Below are 14,889 nucleotides of genomic sequence, written 5' to 3'. Positions count from 1 at the left end.
ATTCCGCTGCTCCCAACCACATCATGCAGGCTTGTCAGCTTCCGAATCCTGTGCTTAATGATCTTGATAAGATTAACCGAAGGTTCCTGTGGGGGGAAGCTGCGGAGGGAAGAAAGATCCACCTGGTGCCTTGGAGTGAGGTTTGTCAGCCCAAAGATTCAGGGGGTTTGGGCATTAGGAGAGCTAAGGATAATAATAAAGTTTTATTAATGAAACTCCTTTGGCGTATGTGGCAATGCCCCTCCTCTCTCTGGGTTCGCCTTCTTTGTGGTAAGTATCGAAAAGATAAGATCTTTGGGGGCCCGAAAGAGAGAGTTATCAATTGTTCCTTCCTCTGGAAAGGGATTAGCGCCGTTTTTGCTGAGTTTTGCTCGGGGGTTGGTCTGGATGTGGGTAATGGTAAGTCCATAAGCTTCTGGGTTTGATACCTGGATTGGGGATAAACCTTTAGTGGATGTGTGCACTCCCCCCCCCCCCCCCCCCCCCCCCGCCTAGTGATATCCAAAACTGGAGGTTAGCCGATGTGGTGGACTTTGAAGGGGACTGGGTTTGGCCTAAATTTGATTCTTTCTTTAGTCTTGAGACTCTCCTTAGAATTAGAGGAGTGAAGGTGAGTAATCAAGAGGAAGACATGGATAAGCATTACTGGGCGCTGACTAACAATGGAGTCTATTCTTGCAAATCTGCCTTTGAAGCTTTTTCCCTTAACAGGACTGATAATCCCTCGGATATTTGGAAGACCATTTGGTCCCTTAAAATCCCCTACCGCACGAGGAGCTTCCTGTGGCTGGGCGTTAAAGACAGATTAATTACTAACTCAGATAGATACAGAAGGCATTTGGCGATCTCGGGAGCTTGCGGTAGATGTAGAGGCCATGTTGAATCGTTATGCCACGCTCTTAGGGATTGCCCTAAGAGTGAAGAGGTTTGGAAGAAAATTCTCCCTCATCATACTTTCTCTTCCTTCATGTCCCATTCTGTGAATGACTGGTTCTCAGATGGTATTAGGAGAAAGTTATTGTCTTATATGGAGCATGGGGACATTTTCTTTGCCATTATCTGTCATCAAGTGTGGAAATGGAGGAACGAGGAGATTTTTTATAATAAAGCTGTGCTTTTGCCTAACTTAGCTGAGTTCTTCTTGAAGAAACTCTCCTCTATTATTGATAGTTTCAAAGGTGAGTCCCTTGCCAGATCTTCCCCGAGTAGTGATGTCCACCTCGTGAGCTGGAGCAGGCCGAGAGAGGGGGTTGTGAAGCTGAATACTGATGGTTCCTGCCTCAGTAATGGTAAGATTGCTGCCGGAGGTGTTCTTATGGATGCGGGAGGCGCCTGGCTTTCTGGGTTTACCCAGAATTTGGGTTTGGGTTCTTCCTTCTCTGCGGAGCTCTGGGGCATTCTCTCTGGGATCCAGCTGGCGATTAGGCTGGGTGTTAAGAGGCTTTCTGTGGAGTCAGATAACTTGGAGGCCATCAATATGATTTTGGGTAGTCATGCCATGGGTCTTCATAGCCGCAACCTTATTAAAGCTATTAAGAGGCTTAGCCCCTCATTTGATATCCTTGAGTTCAGCCACATTTTCCGAGAGCAGAACCGTGTTGCAGATCACTTGGCGGCGGCAGGCCATGAGGGGGTGTTTAGGTGTCCCATATCACTCTTTCTCCTCTTCTTTTAGAGGATAGGATTGGGGCTAGCTTTCTTAGGCTAATCCTGGTGTAGTTGCTTGTTTTGCTTTGCTTTGCTTTCATTTTCTACCAAAAAAAAAAAACAAAACAAAAAAAAAAAAGTATGGTTAGGCCGACAATTTAATTTGGGGAGAAAAAATTCATATTATGCCAATTAGAATTTCAACAAGTAAATAGTCTCAAACATTGTTCTGGTTCAACCCAATAAGATCAAATCTTCAAATCCAAAGCCATCTTTGGATTCAAACGCTCAAATCCTGTCTCGTGATGTCTAAACTGCGATTACGATTTGATTCAAATTTCAAGGTATATTAACCATTCTATTTTTCTCCGATTCAAACCATGTATATGCTCGTCAACTGCTCCGGTTGCCGGACTCCGCTCCAACTACCTCCCGGTGCCCGATCCATCCGTTGCGCTCTTTGTCAGGTCGTTACTCCGATCGCTGATCCCCGTTCTGTTCCTCCTCCTTCGTCTTCCTCTCACGCTCCTCCTCACGAAGCTCCGCCGTCTTTGTCTCCTTATAATCACGCTCCGCCGGGACCTCCTCCAAGTGCACACGGTAGAAAGAAGGCTGTGATTTGTGGAATTTCTTATAAGTTTTCTCGACATGAGCTCAAGGGATGCATCAACGACGCCAAGTGTATGCGTTATCTTCTTATCAATAAGTTTCATTTCCCCGAACAGAGTATTCTTATGCTCACTGGTATTCTCATTTTCCTTTCTTTTGTTTGAATAACCTCAATTTCGTGCTTACAGCAAGTTAATGGATCTAATTTTCTATTGCCAATGAAGATGCATGAGCTATTTTGATTGATGATGCAAATTGTGATTGAGTCTTAGTAGTATGAACTGAGTTTGGATGTTTGGATTCATATATGTACAATGGGACAGGGAGAGAATTTGCATGTTATGATCTCTGTTCAGAAGCTTTACTTATGTTCAGCTTTATGCCTATAACTATAGCTGAGATATTTGTGCAATGATTTGACATCTTACTATGTAGCTGCCTTTTTGGTTTAGTTGTTGTTGTTTGCTAGATATTAGCTGATTTATCTTTCCTATTAGCATTTGTTTGTTAATCTTAACCAATCACTTCATATCTATTGTTTTGGAGTAAAACAACAAAAAGTAGAACAAAACGGGCAGGAAATGTTTGTTGCAGTTCATAAAATAATGAAAATCATAAGCACCTGCTGAGGGAGTCCCAAGCTGTATTTCTTTCAAATAAAGAGCTAATAGCTACAATTTGGGTTAGAATATCCTCCTTTATACAAATGGGCACCCATCCCCTAATACACCCTTGTGGTGGGACCCCTCCCCGGACCCTCGCTTAGCGGGGACGTGTAGTGCACCAGGACGCCCTATACAAATGGGCACCCATCCCCTCCCTCTGCATTAGTCTATGATCAATCTGTGACAATTTAAACTATCCTGCAATTGCATTTTCACAACCAAAATTTTAGAAGGTTCAAAGCTTTAAAACAACATAATAATCATGTTACGCATGTAACTTTCACGTCATTTATGGTGTAAAAATGAATTGTCTTATCTAATTGTGTTATGTGATCTATATGTTCCACATGATTATATATGATATAAATGCAATAAAAATGATAACCATATCAACGAATCGTGTCAAGTAGGTTTTCGTGTCAGAAATTAACATCCCCAGCGTCATGTGGGTGTCAATAAGATTAAATTATTTGTTCTGCAGGTGGTTTGGCATGACCTTTTACTTTTTATTTTTCTGTTACTGATAAGTTTTCATGTGTTTCAGTACTATCATCTTTCTGTAGCAACTATGCAGTAATGATTTCTCATTCGGGTCTTCTTGTAATTCTGCTGAGCATTAATCCTCCTATGGTATTTATATTGCAGAGGAGGAGACTGATCCTTACAGAATACCAACTAAAAACAACATGAGGATGGCATTGTACTGGCTTGTCCAAGGTTGCCAACCCGGGGACTCGTTGCTCTTTCACTATTCTGGTCATGGTTCACGACAGAGAAACTATTCGGGTGATGAAGTCGATGGATACGATGAAACTCTGTGCCCCTTAGACTTTGAAACACAAGGGATGATTGTTGATGATGAAATCAATGCTACAATTGTGAGACCTCTTCCACAGGGTGTTAAGCTCCATGCAATTGTTGATGCTTGTCATAGTGGCACTGTATTGGATTTACCCTTCCTTTGCAGAATGAACAGGTATGTTGCAGTGAGAAATATTATTTGAATTTGATATAAATTGCTTGCTTATTTTCTTGGAAAATCTGTTGGACATTTCAGAGATCTGAAATCAATCAGGGAGATGTGACATTTATATTGAACAAATTGTAGAAACCGTGTTTTTGCTTTGGGAAAACTATTGGTTCCTGAATCTATAACTGTATCATGTGCCACTCTTGATGAATTAGCAAAGTTGACTACTTTTTCTACCCAGTCTATTCACGTCTGATATATGTAAATGGATATGGAAGCTGAAACGTTGAGGAAACGTGTAAATAATAAAAATATATGGATATTATCTATAAATTTTTAAACTTATAAGAATGTATATTTAATTTATATGTACATATATATATATATATATATATTAAAAAAACTACATACAAAAGTCACATAATAGAGGTAAAAGGAGATTTTTTCATTTTGAAAGCTTGCATAAGATGATCTAGAAGATACTAGGGATTTGATTTATATCCTAGGAAACAACTTTCCAAATTTTAAGAAACGAGTTGCCAATTTCTGAAACGTGATCCGAACATAAACATTTCGGAAACGCGAAAGGCTTTAAAATCAAAGTTTCCGTACAAATTTGGACTGCAAAGTTCCTTCTTGGAGTTTGATGTTGGCTTCTTGAAATAGGACTGGACATTATGTGTGGGAGGACCATCGTCCTCGGTCAGGCATGTGGAAAGGAACAAATGGTGGAGAAGCCGTATCTTTCAGTGGTTGTGATGATAATCAAACCTCTGCTGATACATCTGTGAGTCTCTTGCTTATTATTGTTTTACATAGGTTTTATGCTTCAAAGACATTAAAATTGAATATATTTTATGTGTACAATATTATAGGCTCTGTCAAAGATAACATCAACGGGTGCAATGACATTTTGCTTCATCCAAGCCATAGAGCGAGGGCATGGGACAACATATGGGAGCATTCTAAATTCAATGCGGAATACTATCAGAAGTACAGGGAATGACCTTGATGGTGGTGTTGTCACCTCTCTCGTCACCATGCTTTTAACTGGAGGCAGCGGTATGAGTGGTGGTCTCAGACAGGTTAATGCTTTCTTTCAATACTTTTACAATTTGAATATACGAAAAAAGGAATGTTTAACCGCCCGATCTTTTTGATTTTTGTTGATTGAGCATCTGATCTTTCAATTTGACACATTGAGCTTTCGATCAATCATAATTGCACGTTCACTAACCTCATGCTTGTCAAATTAGTTGGTTGTGAACATATGTAATTCTGTTTAACGAGCATTCCTCATTTCATTTGTGTTTGAAATCGTGTTTTGGACAGTTCAAAATAATTTTTTACTTTTTTGAACTGTTAAAAGGACAAACTTCAAATGCTGATGAAATGAATAACGGTCTGTTAATCAGCTTTTTTATGTTTAAAGCTTTGATGTCAATGACTCAATGTATCAAATTGAAAGGCTAAGGACTTGATCAACAAAAATCGAAAATATTAGGGACCTCAAACTGCTTTTTTCCTTGCTTGTATTTTAGGCAAACAAAAGTGTTAATTTTTACTCATAGAAGTACAAATTGCACCAAGATAAGGATATTACTTGTCCATAAAAGTAATATCAACTTGCTCCGATTTGAGGATGCAATTTGTGCTTCTATTCATTTTACTCTCTTGCAAGCAACTTCAAACTCTTAGGACATGCATTTCCGTTACCGAGTCTAAATCCTAGAGGGTAATTACATCTGTTTCATAAAGATGCTGAATTTCATTTCCTCTTGATAAAATCAAGGGATGAGTATCAAATTTGACCCTAACGTTTTTTTTAAGAAGTGCAAATTTATCCCTAATGTATGAAATAGTGCAAATTTAACTCTAACGTTTCCAAGCAAGCTCGATTTTAGTCCTACATTGCTGAAAATTATAAAAAGCTAGTTTGACTGTTATTTAATCTTATACGCCCTACTTGAAGCCGAGAGTGAAAGGAATTTGTATGGTTCTATTAATGCTGCCCGGTACAGGGCTGCTGCTAGAATTGAAGGTACATCAGACCTTCCAAACAAGTTTGTCGATAAACTGAAGCAGTTTCGTACATTCTTGCTTGTTTATTTATAACTATATTAGTAACACATTAAACATTTCAAACATTTCGATAATAAAAATTGTGATTAACTTATATACGGTTTTTTGTTACTGTATTAGTAACACATTAAATATGTTAGACATGATCGATGTTTGGAAAGGCCGATGTGACATTTAAACAAGTTTCGGAAGGTAGAGCTAAATTTGATCATGTTTGGAAACATTAAGATTAAATTTGGATATTTTTTTTATGTTAAGGCTAAATTTGCACTTCAGTGAAACCATTAGATTCAATTTAGCCCTTATCCCTAAAATCAATGACCTTCATGATTTGACGTGGCATGAAGAACCTATCAGTTAAGAATGTTATTTTTGAAGTTTTTTTTATGGCTTAAGATGTGTCACATGGTACATGCATGACTGCCACATCAGCTATAAAAAAAAAGTTAAACATAACTACTATTTTCATAGTCACGGAATGATTTATTGAAATCAAATGCGAAATTAAGTTAATTGATTTCATGAAATATTTTTTTTAGAAGAAAAAAAATGTAATTGCGCCCACCGTGGGGCTCGAACCCACGACCACAAGGTTAAGAGCCTTGCGCTCTACCAACTGAGCTAGACGGGCTTGTTATGGTTTCATGAAATTTAATGCACACGAATAGCTAATATTTCCATTTTATTTGTTAACAGGAGCCGCAATTGACTTCTTGCCAGCCATTTGATGTATATACAAGACCTTTTTTATTGTGAAGATTAATAAGAAAAAATAATTATAATTTAGAACGAAATTCATATTGATTTTCATCTTCTTGTGTTTTAGATTTTTAGTAGAATTGAATTTTTTTTATCTTGCACTTTACATAGGTTGTTGTAGACCTGTTTTATACATGTTGCAGTAGCTCTTTCAATTTTTAACATAATTTATACAGACAATCTATGTGTCACAATCCATTTTGATACAATTATCAATTATCGTTTTTGTTGTAAGAATTATGTTCATCGTCTCTCAGTTTAGTCCTTATTTTATTTATGGTCACTTATTGAAATGTTTTTAGGGTAAATTACAAAAATGGGTAAAATGGGAGACCCATTTACATATTTAACCTATTTACTCAACCTACACATATCTAGATTGTTTTTGTGTGACTTTTCCATAATACCCCTAACCTTCTCACTTCCCCCAACGCGAACGGTCCCCCCTTTCTCTTTGGTTACGCAAAATAGTTGGCTCCTCCATTAATGGTTCCAAGACTTTTGATCTTCCTATCTTCCTTTAACTTGCACGAAATCTGCACCATTTCATCAAATCACAATGTATTTCTCTTCTTCCTCTCTCCATCTCTTGATTCTTCATCTTCCTAATCCTAGGAAACGAAGTCATGGTTCTTCATCTTCCTGTTCCTACTCGTTACTTGGTTTCTTTCTTCTTGTTACCATCAAATAAATGGTTATTCTACGTTATTTCCATCGTTTTTCTAGTTTATCATATTGTTATTGTCGCTTTTAAGGGTGAAAGGCGCGAAAAATGTAAGTATCTACTGTTTTCTCTGTGTTTTTTCATGAAATCACTTCGTGTAGTCGATGATTTCGCGAAGATCTGCGATGAGAAAGAGCCTGAAACGTGACGATCTACTTCGCGAATCGATTATTTTGCGAAGTCTGCGAGTAGAAAAGTTCATGATTTCACTCGCATGCTCCTTGAAAGCATCGATATACGACGTAGATCGTCACGTTTCAGACCTCGCAGACTTCGCGAAAACATCGATTCGCTAAGTAAAATCATCATCTTCCCTGCACATTTACATTCGCATGCTTCGCTAATCCTCATTTCGCGAAGCCAAATCGTCTTTTTTCCTGTCTAACACGATTAATTTTTCCTGAAAGTGGTTGAATACATAACATCCCTTTCTGGAAGGCGGCATATTGTGGTGTAGAGGAGATGACTTTCCTTCCTGTATAGGGATTAACTTCCCTTAAAATTGACACATTCACTTTAAAGTGATTCGTTAGGAGAGATTGTGTCAATCTTGGTGTGCATCATGGGACACGTCCATCTCAAAAAGTCTGGACTTCCTATAAAGGGAGAAATTTCCGTCGAGATTAGTCAGGTTCACTTTGAAGTGATTTAATAGGAGTTTATTGTGGCAATCTTGTTGTAAATTTTGATCATGTTATGATTTTAATGTTAGAATGCGTTGTTGTTTGACATTTTTTGTTATATACCACTTAGCGAATTAAAATTATCAACTAAAACACAACCAGACTTCGTATATGCTAATTAAAATTATCAACTAAACCAAACATTAGTTTCGCAGGCTTCGCATATGCTGGAATCTGCGAAGTCAGACAGGAGGGAGATAGTCACGCCGTAAATATTGAGGGTATTATAGGAAAGTCACACAAAAACAGTCTAGATATGTAGTAGGTTGAGTAAATGAGTTAAATATGTAGATGGACTTCCAATTTGACACAGTTTTATAATTTTCCCTTTATTTATTTATGGCCACTTATCATCAAAAGCAGATATAAATTTTGCTTTTACTGATAAAGGTTTTCTATAAAAGTAAAGGTTTAATATATTTCTAGTTTTTTTTAACCTTGTTTGAAGAGCGAATTGTCCTCTTATATTTTGAAATGTTTTTATCTTTTGAATTTGCTTAAAGATTTATATTGATACATTTCAACTTATTCAAAATCTCTCTTAAGGATTGCATAGGGTCTAAAAATAAAAGCTTAATATATCATTCGCTTTCTGAACTTGAAAGTTCAGGAAATAAATAATGTATTTAGCCAAAAGTAAATGATCTCAAAATGGTCAATGACAATCTCAATAAAAAAAGACTAAGAATTTAAATTTTCCATAAAAGTACCACTTTCAATTTTCTATATCACTATTTTTTTAGAATTCTTTCTTTAAATTATTGTTTCTTTTCTCACTAAATAACACACAACAAACTCAAAACCAAAAGTTTCAAGCATTAAAATTATTAAAGTACTATCTACAATTCCACAATAGAGGATGCCAAGATTAATGACCAAATGAATTTGGTCATTCGCTGTTAGATCTAGACTTATTAAATCTAAGCCGTATGATGCTTTGAATCACCACCTTAGAATTCTAATAAATCTAGATCTAATGGTGAATAGCCAAATACTGTATGGTCATTAAGGTCCATGTAATCAAAACCGGAGAGAATGGATAATGCAGGGAAACTTGCACGTGTGGTTCTGGCCGGGCTTTCCTGAGGTATCTAATAACCTTGCTTCTGCTCGCCGCTGGCGCACCTCTCCTAACTATTGCCCATTTATTCTGAGATGATAAAAAGTTTAAGGTGCTTTTATGTTAATAAATGGTAAAATTAGAAATCTATTAAAACGTAATCATACGTACCAATTATTAACTTATTAGAATATATTTAAATTTTTACATACAATTCTTTTTATGTTAATAATAAAAATATATTTGATTATCAAAAAAATATATATATATATATTTAACTAACATAATAATAATATGTACCAATTATTAATTTATTAAAATATATTTAAATTTTTACATACAATTCTTTTTATTGAAAAGGCCCTTATATCTTATTTCACCAAGAGCCCAAAAATTATCAAGACCAGTACTAGGTATAGATGGTCTCATTAAGATCGAATAGTGCTAAGAACCCACAGGTATAGTACCCATTACCATCCCAATAGGCTATCCTCGACACAGAAAACTATTTGCTGCAATCAAGCCTAAGAGTTGAAAAGTGAGTTTCTTTTTTTTTTTGCCACTTCCAACTTCCAGTGTTGCAACCACCCAATAAGACTGGCACTAACATTATTATTTTTACGTTGAGACTAAATCTATTCCCTCCCAATTAACCGTAGAGTAAATTTGTAACTACCCCATAAATCGTTTTAGAAATTGACAAGCCTACTTAATTAAATGAATGTTATGAGCAAGAATAAAGTTAAATATCAAAATTTGATGCTTTAACTTCCAAAAAATCCTGAATTACAACCAAATAGAAAAATCTGTTTCCATTGTCTTAAGCAGAAATAACATTACAATCCATATGCCAGAACAACCATTGACATAACTAACTCTCTGTCTGCTCTCTAAGCCTTCGAATGGTGCTCCTCACTGTCACGGCACTTGCAGTGCTGTTATAGGCATACAAATCAAGTAATTAGAATCATCATACACGTATTTACTGATGAAATGATACTTCTAATTAGGGGCGAGCAAAACCGAATCAAAAACCAAAAAACCAAAGCGATACAAAGTGCACTGCACTGATTTATAGTCCATTTCAGTCCAGTTTGATTTTGTATTTTTCATGTAGTTCAATTTTGGTTTTCTTAGATTTTAAGCCAAACAAAAACCAAATTGATCTCAATTCACCGTTTTAATAGAAAATTTAACAACAACAACAACAACAACAACAAAGCCTTAGTCCCGAAATGATTCGGGGTCGGCTAACATGAACCATCATATAAAACCGTGAAAATCAAGTCGTGTCAGCGACACAGATTCGCTCCCTCCACTCCGTCCTATCCACTACCATATTTTCCTCAATTCCCAATAAACTCATATCACTCTCGATCACCCTCCTCCAAGTTTGCTTAGGTCTTCCCCTACCCCTCACCACTACATCCCTTTGCCACTCTTCGGTTCTCCTAACCGGCGCATCAAGCGCTCTACGTCTCACATGGCCAAACCACCTTAGTCGGTTTTCTCTCATTTTATTCTCAATAGATGTAACCCCTACTTTTGTCCTAATTATTTCATTACGCACCCGGTCCTTTCTCGTGTGACCACACATCCATCTCAACATACGCATCTCCGCCACCGACATCTTATGGATGTGGCAGTGTTTCACTGCCCAACACTCCGTACCATATAACAATGCTGGTCTAATTGCCTTCCGGTAGAATTTTCCCTTCAATCTATTAGGCATGCCGGGATCACAAAGGAAACCCGTAGCACTCTTCCACTTCGACCAACCAGCTTTAATCCTATGGGCAACATCTCCATCTACTTCTCCATCCGTTTGGATAATAGATCCTAAATACCGGAAGCAATCCGAGGCCTGAACAACTCTCCCATCTAGGGTGATTGTCCCTGCCTCCCTACTCCTACGGCCGCTAAACTTACACTCCAAATATTCTGTCTTACTTCGACTCAACTTAAAGCCTCTAGATTCTAGAGTTTGCCTCCATAGTTCCAACTTCATCTCCACTCCTTCTTTCGTCTCATCAACCAACACAATATCATCTGCAAACAGCATGCACCATGGTATACCATCTTGAAGTGAACTTGTTAGTTCATCCATAACGATGGCAAAAAGAAATGGGCTTAGTGCGGAACCTTGATGCACTCCAATCGTAATAGGAAACTCTTCAGTTTTCCCAACACTAGTACGTACACTCGTGCATACTCCCTCATACATGTCCTTTATGATGTCAATATATTTCCGCGAAATGTCTTTCCTTATCAAGGCCCACCAAAGTACTTCCCTTGGTACCTTATCATATGCTTTCTCCAAGTCAAGTATATTTAGTATTGATATGGTTGTAAAATGGAGGGCGAGCCTTGGCGCAACGGTAAACATTGTTGTCGTGTGACTGAGAGGTCACGGGTTCGAGTCTTAGGAGAGGCCTCTTGCCAAAATATTGGCAGGGGAAGGCTTGTCCCCAGTACACCCTTGTGGGAAACCTCCACGAACCCTCGCTTAAGTGGGGACGCATAATGCACCGGGCCGCCCCCCCTTTATGGTTGTAAAATGACTAGAAAACAAGTTCATTATTTGGTATTATTATAATTGTAAAATGATATTAGCATTATTATGGCTAGTTAAGGAGACAAAAAATCAAATAAAATAAAATTAAGTCAATAAAAACTAGTAGTACTTAAGGATAGTTTAATTTCTAAACTTGTAAACCAAAATAACTTAGAGTCTAATATTAAAATGCTAATTCTTAAATCAAAATAGCATAATATCAAGCATCTACCTAGCGTACTTGAAGATTATTGATCATGTTTGGCAAGAGGAGTTCCATAGTCCTCTTTATGCAGCTGCACGTTTATCTTAACCCATCTTTATTTTATAACCCCAGTTTCTCCTCCAATAAAGTTGTCCAAAAAGGTTTACTTGATTGTATAGAAACACCTTAGAACCTAATTTGTCTGCTCAAGTTACAATCACAAGTCAGATAAAATTCTACGAGGAAGCTGTGGGAAGCAGAAACTTGGTGGTGGAGGAGAAGAATCGGTGGTGAAGGAGAAGAGAGAGCCGTTGGAGTTTTTGGGGGGTGTCTGTGTCTGTCTCTTTAATTTTATCGGGCTATTCTGTTGTCTTTTTGGTTTTAATATAAATTAGGGTTTTTTTTTAAAGAAAAGGCTGACTTAACGCCTTACCTGCAAGAGGTGATCGCCTCTCGCCTCAGACCGCCTCTCACCTGAGAGGGTGAGGCGATCGCCTCTTGAAGGTAATGGAAGGCGGTGGGGTGATCGCCTCTCGCCTGAGGCGACAGAGGCGGTCGCCTTTTTAAACTATGTTAGATAGTATGTTTAGAATTGAACAAATTAAATGCATCATTATTAAAATTGGACTACAAAAATGTTATGATTAAATGTGTTCTTTAAACCGATTTAGTTCAGTTTGGACCGATCCGAAATGCAATTCAGTTTGGTTCAGTTTCAAAAGTACGCCTTTAGAATTTAGTTTTGTTCAGTTCAGTTTTTGAGCCAGTCTATGATCATTGCTCAACCCTACTTTTCAATACACTATAGAAGGGGTAAGAAGTTCTTACTTCAAGGTGTAAGCACCTCCTGCTTTGACTTTGCCACAGTCTTTGCATCCCCAAATACCTACAGCCTTCCTCTTCACTGCGTACTGTAACAAATAACATTCTACACAATCAAACACAACATTCTTACACAAGAAGTGTATAGCTTAGGACAGCATTAAGCGCAAACAATTTCGTTGAGATCAAGGACGAGAGTGAAAGTAAATGGATTAATTACCTTCCCGCAGAATTCACAGAAGAACTTGCTGTGCTGACTGACCTCCATCTTCTTAATCTGCTTTCGCAGACTAGCACCATACCTGGTACCTACAATGTGATATAAATTGTAAGTGACAATTATCGATCTACAAAATTCGCATAGAGATGTATAGAATCATATATCTAAGGACATGCAAAAAAAACAAGTAGTCCATAAAATCGCTCAAGCCAACAGACAAAATTGGTCCAGGGGTGTTAAAACAGGTTGTCATGTCATAATCATGTCAAATGGGCCATCTCCGGTGGATTGTCTCTGCAAATCGTGTTGTAGTGTAAAAAATTGATAGTCCAAAAATGGATATATACAGGTACGTAGGTGCATTTAACCAACCATCCCTTTGTTTTTTGCTCAATTTGTACTTCGTTTGAGCTATGTACATTCATCTCCACATTATTCTATAATCCAAGTCTACTTAATGATTAAATAATGATTACTTTGTTAAAATTAAATAAGACCCTTAACAGATTCTTTATCAAAGGAATAAGCTGTCATTGATCAGATAGTTCCATTTCAATGACTAAATGAATTTCCCCATAGAAACCTAACATTCAAAATTCATCTTAATAGAAAAGGATTAGAGAATCGCATTCCAGCAACCTATACAGCCATGTACATGTACTTTTGAAAATCAGATACAAACACAATCATATTAGACTTAAGCTGATTGGTACGGCTCAAAAATAGCTTTCTTATTAGTATCTCTGGCAAGTAAAGTGTGGGGCATATGGACATGAGTTTGATTGGATGGAGAGTTAGGAAGGGTAAATAAAGAAATGGAAAGCAAGGGATTAAACTTACTCAATGTAAGGTTCATAGGGTTTAAGGGTTTTTAATTTCAACCCTTCCAAAGCCCCCAAATCTGTAGGTACAAAAATTGGAAGAATTGGAATCAACCCTTCCTTTACCTTTACCCTTCTAAAGTCCATTCTCCCAAACAAGGGTTTCTATCAATCCTTACCAACCTTCCCTTTACTAACTCTCCTAAACCACTCATCAAATCAAGCTCGAAAAATTATGTGACATTTCAATACAGCAAATAAAACAAGCGTAGTATAATAGTAACATACCATACTTCCCGATAATACCAGCCTTCTTGGTTCTCTTGGTCTGCACACAATAAAAAAGAACAGATTGAGAAGTTAGACTACAAAATAAAAATAGTAGAAAACAACCAGAACGAGCATTCCAAAACTATAAATAAACCCTGAAAGGTTGGATCTAAACCTTCAATTACAGCACAGGTTGTAATTATACATGAGAAGGTAAAGATGAACACATCACATTCAGCAACAAAAAAACGCCAAAAAAATCAGGTTATGGGGAAATCGGGAAAGAAAGATCATAAAACAGCAAGAGACGATCATTACGAGATCGTACAATCAGGAAATCCAAAAACCGCAAAGGAAAACTAATAAAAGCAGAAAGAATAAGCAGAGACGAGCAAGAGGGAGAGTAGAGTACCATTTTGGATGGCTGTGAAGAGACGTAAACCCTAGAACTAAAATCAACTCCAGCAGAATCAAAGCAAGTTTTTGTTGGCGTTTGGGAATTTATATTGAAAAACGTTTGACCTAGGCCTTTTACTTCTGGACTGCGCTAGCTCGTTTGTATGGGCTGGGCTGAGTTTTGCTTCAATCGGTGTGACTGTTTAGGGCTGTTTTACATAATAAAAGTGATGAATGATAAAAATATGAGGAATTACATCAGATTTTATTTTAATTTTTATTTATAATTATAAAAATCATTTTATGATTAATCTTAAAATATCAAAATACCATAACTTTATTTTTGTTTTGTCAAATTTTCAGTTAATCAGTTGCAGGAAAAAAAAACAGTTTTAAAAACCC

At 37.2% G+C, this 14,889-nt stretch overlaps 2 protein-coding genes and 1 non-coding gene across 3 annotated transcripts; 1 reads left to right on the top strand and 2 right to left on the bottom strand.

Annotated features, from left to right (window-relative positions):
- The first annotated feature begins 1,831 nt into the window (after positions 1-1,831).
- Positions 1,832-7,015, top strand: LOC136216497 (metacaspase-1-like). Its single transcript, XM_066003019.1, has 5 exons — positions 1,832-2,391; positions 3,567-3,897; positions 4,558-4,678; positions 4,767-4,976; positions 6,670-7,015. The coding sequence occupies exons 1-5, from the start codon at positions 2,028-2,030 to the stop codon at positions 6,727-6,729; spliced, it is 1,086 nt and encodes a 361-aa protein (XP_065859091.1). The 5' UTR covers positions 1,832-2,027; the 3' UTR covers positions 6,730-7,015.
- TRNAK-CUU (transfer RNA lysine (anticodon CUU)) lies at positions 6,532-6,604 on the bottom strand. The gene has a single exon. It is a non-coding gene; the product is annotated as a tRNA-Lys (tRNA).
- Positions 7,016-9,941: 2,926 nt separating the features above from the next.
- On the bottom strand, positions 9,942-14,601 carry LOC136216496 (large ribosomal subunit protein eL43). The gene is made up of 5 exons (XM_066003018.1): positions 14,504-14,601; positions 14,110-14,149; positions 13,001-13,089; positions 12,787-12,869; positions 9,942-10,134 (listed from the first exon to the last, which is right to left on the bottom strand). Exons 1-5 carry the CDS (start codon positions 14,504-14,506, stop codon positions 10,071-10,073), a joined length of 279 nt encoding a protein of 92 aa, XP_065859090.1. The 5' UTR covers positions 14,507-14,601; the 3' UTR covers positions 9,942-10,070.
- Between the last annotated feature and the right edge of the window lie 288 nt (positions 14,602-14,889).

The sequence above is a fragment of the Euphorbia lathyris genome, chromosome 2, assembly GCF_963576675.1.
Source record: "Euphorbia lathyris chromosome 2, ddEupLath1.1, whole genome shotgun sequence".
Taxonomy (NCBI): Eukaryota; Viridiplantae; Streptophyta; class Magnoliopsida; order Malpighiales; family Euphorbiaceae; genus Euphorbia; species Euphorbia lathyris.
Note: the sequence above shows the minus strand (reverse complement) of the source record. Positions and strands in the feature narration are given on the sequence as shown.